The sequence below is a fragment of the Anas platyrhynchos genome, chromosome 1 (assembly GCF_047663525.1).
Source record: "Anas platyrhynchos isolate ZD024472 breed Pekin duck chromosome 1, IASCAAS_PekinDuck_T2T, whole genome shotgun sequence".
NCBI classification, from domain to species: Eukaryota; Metazoa; Chordata; class Aves; order Anseriformes; family Anatidae; genus Anas; species Anas platyrhynchos.
This window is the reverse complement of record NC_092587.1, coordinates 1306829-1320110: the sequence shown is the minus strand read 5'-3', so window position 1 is coordinate 1320110 and position 13282 is coordinate 1306829. Positions and strand designations below refer to the sequence as shown.

At 56.9% G+C, this 13282-nt stretch overlaps 1 protein-coding gene across 4 annotated transcripts; it reads right to left on the bottom strand.

The window, feature by feature from the left end:
- Positions 1-371: 371 nt before the first annotated feature.
- Positions 372-9897, bottom strand: IRF5 (interferon regulatory factor 5). 4 transcript variants are annotated; one of them, XM_072037722.1, is made up of 8 exons: positions 9742-9897; positions 7038-7274; positions 5600-5783; positions 4908-4960; positions 4470-4812; positions 2650-3042; positions 1200-1318; positions 372-1110 (listed from the first exon to the last, which is right to left on the bottom strand). In XM_072037722.1, exons 2-8 carry the CDS (start codon positions 7209-7211, stop codon positions 880-882), a joined length of 1497 nt encoding a protein of 498 aa, XP_071893823.1. In that variant the 5' UTR covers positions 7212-7274; positions 9742-9897; the 3' UTR covers positions 372-879. The 4 variants fall into 4 exon arrangements, with proteins under 4 accessions (XP_071893823.1, XP_071893889.1, XP_071893845.1 ...); XM_072037788.1 differs by having other exon boundaries at positions 2650-3039; XM_072037744.1 differs by having other exon boundaries at positions 7038-7266; positions 9742-9890.
- Between the last annotated feature and the right edge of the window lie 3385 nt (positions 9898-13282).

Genomic DNA, 13282 nt, shown 5'->3' with positions numbered 1-13282 from the left:
AAACAAACAAACAAAAAACAAACATTAAAAAAAAAACAACAAAAAAACAGAACCACCGGCAGAAAATGAATTTGCCTGGCAGCAAAACAAGAGCGCAAAGTAGAAAACTTTCTGTGAAATGAAAAAGAAATAAAAAAAAACCAATTCCTTCAGGAACCGAGGGGTTTCCGCTCTACCCAGCAGCGAGGGGGTGGCTGCTGGGCGCCCCCCCCCCCAGCCCCTCGCGGGCAGCAGGGGGAGGCCGGGGCTCGGCCCGGGGACGCGCGGCGGCAGCGGCCTCCTGGAACAGACGCAGGCGGGACAGACTGTTTAAATATATATTATATATTTTTTTCTTTTATTTTTTATTTTTTTTTTCTTTTTGGTTTGGTTTATTTTTGTTTTTTTTTGGTTTTTATTATTATTTGGTTTCTTTGGGGTTTGAGCGAGCGCGGCGGAGACGGCTCGAGGCGAGCGCAGGGACAGGGCTGGGGGACGGCCGCGGGCGCGCATGCTGTTCCGTCTGGTGTTGTAGCCATCTCGAGAACGATGAAAACACAAAATTCCGAAAAAAATAACAAAAAAAAAATTGAAAAATAAATTAAAAACCCGCGGCTCTGCCTGGTTCTTGGGTGCATGTGGGTGGCTGGAGGGGGCGGCGGTGGCTTTTGAGCTGCGGTGTCCTCGCGGCGCTGATGTCCCCGGAGCCATTGGCCATGCTGGTGCTGGGTGTCCCCATCCTGGCCCCATTTTCTCGCTCTTTCTCCCCAAAATGGCCACGCTCTTGGTCCTGTATCTCTGCTGCAGCTGGGTGGGCGCGCACAGCCCCATCCCTTCCCCGGCAGTGCCGCCTGTCCCCGTAGTGCCACGGTGCCACTGCGGGGGTGTCCCCAAGTCCCCTCACTGGGGCAGGGACCCCGGTGGCATCGCCCATGGGCCGGGGTCCTCGGTGGTCCCGGGGGGCTGGGGGAGGCGCTGCTGGCTCTGCCAGAGCTGGTGGAGCTCCTTGAACTGCTCCACCATCCTGTCCTTCAGGTCGGGGTGCGAGATGTGCAGGGGGATGCTGTCGGCCGACCACGACAGCTCCCCCGAAAACATCTCCAGCAGCAGCCGCGCCGCCACCGGCACCACCTGCAAAGAGACCCCCCCCCAAAAATGTGTCACCCCCCGGTGCTGTCACCACCATTGTCACCGTCACCCCGTGCCCCTCGTCCCCTCACCTGCACCGTGATCAGCTTCTTCTCCTTGGGCTTCTGGTCCGGCCACTCCTCGCCGAAGCAGAAGAAGATCTCGAAGGGGGGGGGGGTGGTGGTCTGCCCCTTCTGGAACAGGATCAGGCCTGGGGGGGGGGCAGGGGTCGCGGTGAGGGGGCAGCGTCCCTGCTGGCCTTGTCCCCGTGCCACCCGGTCCCCGTGTGTGGCCCTGTGTCCCCAGCGCTGGCCTGGGTCCCCCGAGGACATCCAGACCCCATCCAGCAGCTGGTGGCCCCCATACTATAGTGGTGTCCCCCCCCGTGTCATATTGCTGTCCCCATGTCATCATGGTGTCCTTCCATCCCAGAAGGTCTCCATGTGCCATTTGGTGTCCCCCACCCCAATATGATGTCCCCCACCCCAATACATCATCCCCTACCCCAATACATTGTCCCCCACCCCAACATGATGTCCTCCACCCCAACGCAGTGTCTCCATGTCATCATGGTGTCCCCATGTCATCGCGGTGTCCTTCCACCCCACCAGGTCCCCATGTACCATTTGGCGTCCCCCACCCCAACACAATGTCCCTTACCCCAATACACTGTCCCCTACCCCAACAAGATGTCCCCCACCCCAATACAATATCCCTTACCCCAACGCAGTGTTTCCATGTCATCTTGGTGTCCCCATGTCATCGTGGTGTCCTTCCACCCCATCAGGTCCCCACGTGCCATTTGGTGTCCCCCACACTAACACGATGTCCCCCACCCCAATACACTGTCCCCCACCCCAACACATCATCCCCTAACCCAACAAGATGTTCCCTACCCCAACGTGATGTCCCCCACCCCAACACAACGTCTCTATGTCATCGTGGTGTCCTTCCACCCCACCAGGTCCCCACGTACCATTTGGTGTCCCCCACCCCAACACAATGTCCCCCACCCCAACACATCGTCCCCTACCCCAACAAGATGTCCCCCACCCCAATATGATGTCCCCTACATCAATGTGATGTCCCTTACCCCAACACAATGTCTCTATGTCATCACGGTGTCCTTCCACCCCACTAGGTCCCCATGTGCCATTTGGTGTCCCCCACCCCAACACGATGTCCCCTACCCCAATACACTGTCCCCCACCCCAATACGATGTCCCCCACCCCAATGCAGCGTCTCTACGTCATCACAGTGTCCCCATGTCATCGCAGTGTCCTTCCACCCCACCAGGTCCCCATGTGCCATTTGGTGTCCCCCACCCTAACACAATGTCCCTTACCCCAATACCATGTCCCCTACCCCAACGTGATGTCCCCCACCCCAACACAATGTCCCCATGTCATCGTGGTGTCCTTCCACCCCACCATGTCCCCACGTACCATTTAGTCTCCCCCACCCCATCACATCGTCCCCCACCCACCACTCTGTCCCCCTCCCCACGGGCGACCCCCCCACCCTCCCCTTCCACCCCTCACCGTTGAGAAACCCCTCGAGGCTGAAGAGCTTGGTCTTCTTCTCCCTCTCGATGGGGTTGGGGCCGGCGCAGCGGGCGGCGCAGGGCCCGCTCCAGAAGACCTTGCACTGGCAGAGCCGGATGGCGTAGAGGTCCTGGCCCTGCAGCTCCAGGATGAGCCCACGGTCGAGGACATCCAGGAGCTGGTGGGTGTAGAAGCGCTGCTTCTCGTTGGGGATGCCGTCGGCGGCGGGGAACCGGACCTGCTCGAGGCTCAGCGGCCCGAAAAGTTCCACCTGCTCCTGGGTGGGCTCCAGGCTGCTGTGGAAGAGGCGGCAGCCGTGGGGGTTGCTGATGGTGAGGACGCAGACCTGGCGGCCCCGGTATTGGAATTTCAGCTCCAGGTCGGTCACTGCTGGAAGGATGGGGGGGTGAGGTGGGGTTGACCCTAATCCTGTGGATGCTCAGCCCCTATTGGCATCTGCCAACCCCACAGCCACGTTCAGCCACCCCAAAGCCATGACCAACCATCACCAACCACCCCATGGCCATCTACATCCGTGTTCCCTCACTCCTTCATCACTGTCAACCCCAAAACCACCCCATGGTGACCCCATGGCCATCACCAACCACCCCATGGCCACCCTACAGCCACATCCAGCCACCCCATAGCCCCCCACATCCATGTTCCCTCACTCCTTCATCACTGTCAACCCCAAAACCATGTCCCACCACCCCATGGTGACCCCATGGCCATCACCAACCACCCCACGGCCACCCTACAGCCACATCCAGCCACCCCATAGCCCCCCACATCCATGTTCCCCCACTGTCCTCCATCACCATCAACCCCAAAACCACATCCAACCACCCTATGGTGACCCCATGGCCACCACCAACCACCCCATGGTCATTGCCAACCACTCCATAGCCATGTCCAACCACCCCATGGCTACCCTACAGCCACGTCCAGCCACCCCATAGCCCCCCACATCCATGTTCTCCCACTCTTCCACCACTGTCAACCCCAAAATGACGTCCAACCACCCCATGGTGACCCCATGGCCACCACCAACCACCCCATGGTCGTTGCCAACCACCCCATAGCCACCCTACAGCCACGTCCAGCCACCCCATAGCCCCCCACTTCCACGTTCCCTCACTCCTTCATCACTGTCAACCCCATAACCACGTCCAACCACCCTATGGTGACCCCATGGCCACGTCCAACCACCCCATGATCACCCCATGGCCATCACCAACCACCCCACGGCCACCCTACAGCCACATCCAGCCACCCATAGCCCCCCACATCCATGTTCCCCCACTGTCCTCCATCACCATCAACCCCAAAACCACATCCAACCACCCTATGGTGACCCCATGGCCACCACCAACCACCCCATGGTCATTGCCAACCACTCCATAGCCATGTCCAACCACCCCATGGCCACCCTACAGCCATGTCCAGCCACCCCATGGCCCCCCCACATCCATGTTCCCCCATTCTTCCATCACTATCAACCCCAAAACCACGTCCAACCACCCCATGGTGACCCCATGGCCACCACCAACCACCCCATGGCCACCCCATGCCCATCACCAACCACCCCATGGCCACCCTACAGCCACATCCAGCCACCCCATGGCCCCCCCACATCCACGTTCCCCCATTCTTCCATCACCCTCAACCCCATAACCACGTCCAACCACCCCACAGTGACCCCATGGCCATCAATAACCACCCCATGGCCACCCTACAACCATGTCCAACCACCCCACAGCCCCCTCATGCCCACCCCATGCCCCCCCCCACGCCCACCCCCACCCACGGGTGCTCACGTGGCAGCAGGTGGGGGCTGATGAGCAGGTTGGGGACCCCGTGCTGCATGGGCGCCAGGGCGGCCGGGGGGGGCGCGGTGCCGGCGGCCCCGGGGGGCAATTCGGGGGCCGCCACCGCCCCCCCGGGCAGGAAGGGCCCCACGGGGCAGCCGCCGCCGAAGGGGGGCTCCTCTTTGGGCCAGGGGTAGGGGGGCAGCAGGTCCCCGGCGTGGACGGCGGCGTCTGGGGGGCAGCGGGGTTGGGGGGGGGCGGCCGGGGATGCCCCCACCTCACCGCTGCCCCCCCACGGGGCGCCCCCCGGGGCCGGATCATTGTTGATGCTGAGGGACATCAGCTTCTGCAGCTGCGAGGCAGAGTGGGGGTTGTTATAGGGTGAGGGACCCCAAAAAGTGTGGGGTAGGGGGCTGCCCCCCCCCAATCCCGTTGTCCCGTAGGTACCTGGTTCACGTCCTCCTCCCCGCCGCAGCTGAAGTCGTCCCCGGTCACCCCGTCTGCGAGGGAGAGAGGGGAACGGGGTGCTGGGGGCTTGTGGGGTGATGGGGGTCCCGTGGGGTGCTGGGGGTCCCGTGGGGTGCCAGGGACTTGTGGGGTGCTGGGGGTCCCATGGGGTGCTGGGGGTTTGTGGGGTGCCGAGGGCTTGTAGGGTGCTGGGGACCTCATGGGATGCCATGGACTTGTGGGGTGCTGGGGGTCCCGTGCGGTGCTGGAGACTTGTGGGGTGCTGGGGGTCCCGTGGGGGGCTAGAGACTTGTGGGGTGCTGAGGGCTTGTGGGGCACTGGGGACTTATGGGGTGCTGGGGGTCCCATGGGGTGCCAGGGACTTGTGGGGTGCTGGGGGTCCCATGGGGTTACCAGGTCTTTGTGGGGAATTCGAGACTTGTGGGGCGTTGGGGGACACATGGGGTGCCGGGGACTTGTGGGGTGCTGGAGACTTGTGGGGTGCCAGATCCTTTTGGGGTGCTGGAGACTTGTAGGGTGCTGGGGGTCCCATGGGGCACCAGATCCTTTTGGGGTTCTGAATCCTTGTGGGACCCTGTGGCCCCATAGGACCCTGTAGCCCTGTGGGGTGCTCAGGACTTGTGGGGCGCAGGTTCCCCCCGGTTGCCGTGTCCACCCCACAGCCCCCCTACCTGCGCCGTCGGCCTCGCAGACCTCGTACACCTTGTAGGGTTTTGGGGGGGCGTCCTTGGTGCCGTCGTAGCGCAGGCGGAACTCGCGGCTCTTGTTGAGGGCGCAGCGCAGGTTGGCCTTCCACTTAGCGGGGTCGGGCTCGTCCACCCCCTCCGTGAACTTCCCCGTCTCCGTGGCCCACGCCTGGGGTCGTGGAGAGGGAGGGGGGTCAAGGGTTTGGGGTCGGGGAAAGGGTCGCTAGGGTTGGGGTCACTAGGGAAAGGGTTGTTAGGGTTGGGGAGCCATGGAAAGGGGCGTTAGGGTTAGGGTCATTGGAGTTGGGGTCAGTTAGGGTAGGGTCAATAGGGTCACTGGGGAAAGGGTCATTAGGGTCAAGGTCATCATGGAAAGGGTCATTAGGGTCACAGGGGTCATGGTCACTAGGGGTCATGGTCACTATGGAAAGGGTCATTAGGGTTAGGGTCATTTGAGTTGGGGTCAGTTGGGATAGGGTCATTAGGGTCACTATGGATAGGGTCACTAGGGTCAGGGTCACCACAGAAAGGGTCATCAGGGTTAGGGTCACTGGAGTTGGGGTCAGTTGGGGTAGGGTCATTAGGGTCACTGGGGAAAGGGTCATTAGGGTTAGGGTCATTGGAGTTGGGGTCAGTTGGGGTAGGGTCATTAGGGTCACTGGGGTCATGGTCACTATGGAAAGGGTCATTAGGGTTAGGGTCACTGGAGTTGGGGTCAGTTGAGATAGGGTCATTAGGGTCACTGGGGTCATGGTCACTATCAAAAGGGTCATTAGGGTTAGGGTCATTAGGGTCAGGGTCATTTGAGTTGGGAACAGCTGGGATAAGGGTCATTAGGGTCACTATGGATAGGGTCACTAGGGTCAGGGTCATTAGGGTTAGGGTCACTGGAGTTGGGGTCAGTTGGGATAGGGTCATTAGGGTCACTATGGGTAGGGTCACTAGGGTCAGGGTCGCCATGGAAAGGGTCATTAGGGTCACTGGGGTCATGGTCACTATGGATAGGGTCACTAGGATCAGGGTCACCACGGAAAGGGTCATTAGGGTTAGGGTCACTTGAGTTGGGGTCAGTTGGGATACAGTCTTTAGGGTCAGGGTCACTATGGAAAGGGTCGTTAGGGTCACTTGGGATAAGGTCACTTGGGATAGGCTTAGGGTCTTTCACATGGATGAGCTCATTAGGGTTAGGGTCACTGATGATCTCATTAGGGTTAGGGTCACGGATGGCCTCGTTAGGGTTAGAATCACGGATGGTCTCATTAGGGTTGAGGTCACTGATGGTCTCATTAGGGTTAGGATCATTGATGAGCTCATTAGGGTTAGGGTCATGGACAGTGTCATTAGGTTTAGGGTCATGGATGGTCCCAATAGGATTAGGATCACGGATGATCTCACTAGGGTTAGGGTCTCTGATGGCTCCCACCTTGAAGATGGTGCCGTCGTCGTCCTGCGGCGCGAGGTGCCGCGTGGCGTGGTGCCAGGGGATGCAGAAGAGGCGCTGCCGCCGGTCCACCCACTGCAGCCCCGGGTAGCGCTGGCTCTCCACCTGTGCCAGCAGCCACGGCTTCAGGCGCACGCGGCGCGGCGGCACCGTCATGGCCGGGGGTGGTTGATGGTCACCTGTGGGCACCTCTGGTCACCTCCGGTCACTTCTGGTCACCTCGGGTCAGATGTGGTGGGATGTCATAACCAGATGTGGTCACTCATCACCCATGGTCACCCATCATCGCCCGTGGTCACCCATTGCCCATGGTCACTCATCATCTATGGTCACCCAACGCCCATGGTCACCCATCACTCATGGTTACCCATCATCCATGGTCACCCATCATTGCCCATGGTCACCCAATGCCCATGGTCACCCATTGTCTATGGTCATCCATCACCCAACACCCATGGTCATCCATGACCCATGGTCACCCATCGCCTGTGGTCACCCATCGCCCATGGTCACCAATTGTCTATGGTCATCCATCACCCATGATCATCCATCACCCACGGTCACCCATCGCCTGTGGTCATCTATCGCTTATAGTCACCCAATGCCCGTGGTCACCCATCACTCATGGTCACCCATTGCCCATGGTCACCCATTGTCTATGGTCATCCATGACCCATGGTCACCCATCACCCATGGTCATCTATCACCCAAGGTCACCCATCGCCTGTGGTCACCCATCATCGCCCGTGGTCATCCATCGCCTGTGGTCATCTATCACCCATGGTCATCTATCATCCATGGTCATCCATCACCCATGGTCACCCATCACCCGTGGTCACCCATAACCCATGGTCACCCATCGCTCATGGTCACCCATTGCCCATGGTCACTCATCATCTATGGTCATCCATGACCTATGGTCACCCATCGCCCATGGTCACCCAATGCCCATGGTCACCCAATGCCCATGGTCATCTATCACCCATGGTCACCCATCGCCTGTGGTCACCCATCATCGCCCGTGGTCATCCATCACCCGTGGTCACCTATCACCCATGGCCACCAATCGCCCGTGGTCACCCATCACTCATGGTTACCCATCATCCATGGTCACCCATCATTGCCCATGGTCACTCATTGTCTATGGTCATCCATGACCCATGGTCACCCATCGCCTGTGGTCACCTATCACCCATGGTCATCCATCACCCGTGGTCACCCATAACCCATGGTCACCCATCGCTCATGGTCACCCATTGCCCATGGTCACTCATCGTCTATGGTCATCCATGACCCATGGTCACCCATCACCCATGGTCACCCATAACCCGTGGTCACCTATCACCCAAGGTCATCTATCGCTCATTGTCAGCCATTGCCCATGGTCACCCATCATCTATGGTCATCATCCATGACCCATGGTCACTCATCGCCTGTGGTCACCCAACGCCCATGGTCATCTATCGCTTATGGTGACCCATGGTCACCCATCACCCACAGTCACCCATCGCCCATGGTCACCCATCATCTGTGGTCATCTATCGCTCATGGTCACCTATCACCCGTGGTCACCCATAACCCAAGGTCATCTATCGCTCATGGTCACCCGTTGCCCATGGTCACCCATCGTCTATGGTCATCATCCATGACCCATGGTCACCCATCACTCATGGTCACCCATCACCCATGGTCAACTCTGGTGACCCATCACACATGGCCACCTCCGGGCACCCATCACCCATGGTCACCTGTCACCCATGACCACCCATCAGCCATGGTCACCCATCACCTGTGGTCAACTCTGGTGACCCATGGCCACCCAACACCTATGGTCAACTGTGATGACCCATCACACCCGGCCACCTCTGAGCACCCATGGGCACCCATGCTCATGGTCACCCATCACCCATGGTCACCCAACACCTACGGTCAACTGTGGTGACCCATCACACCTTGTCACCCATGGCCACCCACCACCCATGGTCACCCGTCACCCATGGCCACCCATGGCCACCCATGGTCACCCATGGCCACCCACCCCCCATGGCCACCTCTGGGTGCCCCCCACCCCCCACACTCACTTATAGTCCCCCACCCCACCCGCTGACCCCCCACCCATGGGCCCACCCCCCCCCCTCCTACTCCTCCCCCACCCCAACCGAGGCGGAACCGGGGCGGGGGGGGGACCCGAAAGCGGAACAAATCCCCCCAAAAGCAGAAGTGACACCGGGGGGGGGGTGACATCAAGGGTGGAGGAGGGGCACATGGAGTTGGGGGGGGGGGGCTGGGGGGTGGGGGGCACGCGGCCACCCCCGCACCCCCCCACCCCCACCCTAGGGTGGTGTCATGGGTGGGGGGGGGGGCTTTTTACCCCTCCCCCTCCCATTGGGTTGCTTTGGGGGGGGTCCCAATTGTGGGGGAGGGGAATTTGGGGGGGTGGGGGGATTTTGGGGTGGGGGGCACGAATTTTGGGAGGGGGGCACGAATTTTGGGGGGGGGGCAGCGGTGCGGGGGGGCCCCACGCGTGTGCGTGGGGCCCCCCCGCACCGCTGCCCCCCCCAGGGGTCCTCGCCCCTCCCCCACACCCCCCCTCCCCCCAAAAAATCCCCCTTTCACCCCAAAAAATCCCCTTTTCACCCCAAAAATCCCCCTCCCCCCCCCCTTTAGGACCCCCCCCAGCTCTCACCCGCGCCCCCCAGGTCCGGCCGCCGCCGCCGCCGCCTCCTCGCAGCGCTTCCGCACGGCGCGCCTCATTTGCATCTCATTTGCATCTCATTTGCATGCGCCGCGCCCTCCCTTCCCCCCGCCCCCTTCGGGGAAGCCCCAGGGTGGGCGTGGCCCGGCGCGTCCTCAGGGCGGGCTGTGATTGGTTGGGGGAGGGTGTGGGCGGGGCTTAATATGGCCAATCGCTGAGGGTGGGGCCCACCGGTGTAGCCGCTTTAAGAGGCGCTCGTCCCGCCCCCTCGGAGCGGGGATTGGCTGGCTTTGCAGCCTTCCCTCACGCTATTGGCTGGCGCGGACGTCAGGCAGTGGGGGTTGTTCCCGCCTTTTCCGGTTGCGGAAGCGGGCGTTGCCTAGCAACGCGGCCTCACAGGCCTGAGGCCTAGGCCTAGGCCCCGATTGATTTGTTATTGCTGGCCTTTTAATTCTTATTTCGCAGTGTTTTGTGTTGCCAGCACCGTTAGCTTGTATTACTGTTATTAATATTATATTTTATTTATATTACATGTCATTTATATTATATATGACATTATTATTTGACATTATTGCCATTATGACCATCATCTTCCTCATCAGTCTCGTTATCGCCATATTGCCCTCATCACCCTCATCAGTGTCATTACCATCACATTATTACCAATTACACAGTATTAATCACCCTCATTAGTACCGTTATCGCTGCATTATTGCCCTCGTCCTCGCCATTCCCAGTATATAACTGATATCGTTATCACTATAATTACCCTCATCATCCTCAGCATTCCCGTTATCATATCACCATCCTCCTCCTCATTAATATTGTTATATCATCCTCCTCCTCACCGTTCTCGTTATTATTTTTATCATGATCTTCATCATCTTCCTCACCCTCGTTATCTCTCATTATCGTTATCACCATCCTCCTCCTCGTCCCCACTCCCATAACTGATACCGTTATTTTTTATTGATGATTGCCACCATCAGCATCCTTATCATTCTCGTTATCGTTATCCCCTCCTCCTCCTCCTCACCAGTACCATTCCCATCCTCACCCTTCTCCTTCCCACCATTATCACTAAATCCCCATCTTCTTCATCGCCCTCCCCATCCCCACCCTCATGAGTTTTATTATATTCATGATATTAATTAATAATGTCACGGTGTTGCCATCCTCACCCTCATTTATTTATTTATTATCCTAATTTCTCACGATCAGTACATCATCACCATCCTCATCCTCATTATTACTGTTATATTATCACCACCCTCCCCCCCGCTATTATTTCTGTTATCATATTATTATTATTATTATTATTATTATTATTATTATTATTATTATTATTATTATTATTATTATTATTATTATTATTATTATTATTATCATCATCATCATCTTCATCTTCATCTTCATCTTCATCTTCATCATCATTATATTATTATCACTATCATCATTATTATATTATTATTATCATTTTTATTATCATTTCATTTTTACTATTTTTATTATCATTTTATTATTTCTATTATTTTTATTATTATATTATATTATATTATATTATATTATATTATATTATATTATATTATATTATATTATATTATATTATATTATAATATTATATTATATTATATTATATTATATTATATTATATTATATTATATTATATTATATTATATTATATTATTATACTATATTATCACCACCCCCACCTCCCCCTGCCCACCCCCACCATCCCCGTGCCCCTCTCCCCCTCCATCCCCCTCCCCACGTCCCCTTCTCCCAGTTTGGGGTCCCACAGCCGTGTCCCCACGGGGCACTCGGTGCCACAAAACGTGTCCCTTGATGCCACACTGTGACTCCTGCCATCCCCCACAGCCCACCCAGGACTCACCCCAAACGGGGGTCCCACAGTGCAGCCCCCCCGGGTGCCCCCATCCCTATGTGTGGGTGACCATGGGGCACCCCACAACCCACACAGGGTGGCTCGAGGCTGGGTTACGGCCACATTTCGGGGGCTCTCCCCTCACCCCAATGGGACACTGGGGGGGGGGGGATTTGGGGGGCACATTCCGGGCGTTCTCCCCCCCCCCAAAAAAAGCGCTGCAGGCCCGCGCCTCCCCCGCGCCGAGCGGCCGTGGCTTTTTATGGGCAGAGCGCGGCTGTTTGCAGCTTCCTGGCCTCTAACATCATCCGCGGCACCCGGCGCGCTGCTGACCCCAGAGACCCTACTGGGCCCCACGAGGAGCAGAATCAGCAGAAATGAGCGATTTTGAACAAAAACGGTGAAAACGGAGTGGAATTGGAGCGACGCCGAACTGGGATTAACCTCAAAACCCCCCCTCAGCAGCGCACCGAGGGAAAGAGGCATCGGGTGGGTTAGGGTGGGTGCCCCCACCCCACAGCCATCCCCGTCCTCATTAGTGAGGACCACCCAGCAAAAATCTCCAATTTTGGCTCAAAATCTGCTTGTGGAGGCCAGATTTCCTTTCAGCCTCCCAAAATTTGGGGTGGCATTCAGCTCCGTAGGAAATGGGAGCTGGGGGAAGCTGTGGGGCCGCAGGGGGCTCGTCCCCGCGCCCCTTTCCAGATAAAATTAGGAGCGAGGGGGGAGGAAACACCCCCAGGGTGAACGGATTAGGAATGCGTTTCGGATCAGAAACCCTGAAATCGGACAATTGGAGGCAGGGCGGGGGGGTTGCACCTCACACTCATGGCGGGCAGGGTGTCAACGTTTTATGGGGCTGCGGGAGGCTGGGAGAATTAAAAAAAAATAATAAAAAAATGATTTATTATTTTTTTTTTTACCCGTGACTCAGCCCCGGGGCTGAGTCATGGGGAAAACCTCGCTGCTGGCACCCCCCGAGGCCTCTCGGTGAGTTTGGGGCCGTTTTGGGGTTGCTGCTCCGTGCGGGACCCCGTTGGGATGTGCTGCAGGTGCCGGGGCTCCTCACTCCTCCGTCCCCGTTTTTTTGGGGCAGGATTTCGTGGAGTGATCCCAGCACTCGGGGGGCTTATCAGGAGCCGGGGGGGCTTATCAGCAGCCGGGCGGTATCAGCTTTTTCCCTTTCCAGCCTTTAAATCCGGTTTTATAACAATGCCAGTGTCTCCGGACCAGAAAGGAAGGGGAAAAAAAGGCAAAAAAAAAAAAACACACAAAAAAAAACAAAAAACAACTTTCCAGTCTCCCTGTGTGTAAAGGAAAGTTTGAAAGCACAAAGGTTATAAAGTTTTTAAGCTGCGCAGGCGGCCCCCACCCTTTCATTCAAAAACAAAATAAAATAAAATAAATCTTTCGTTTAAAAAATCATTTTTTTTTTTTTTTTTAAATAAATCAGTTTTTTCCTGATTTTTAAACTCTGATAAGGGACCCGCCGCACCACACGCCGCCCATGACTGGAAGGAGCGAGGTTGTTTTAACCGCGGTTCTTTCGTTATCTCCTGCTATCAGCCCTACAGAGATTAAAAAAAAAAAAAAGACGAGAAGACAAAGCGCTATTTTTTTTCATTTTTTTAAATTTTTTTTTTTTTT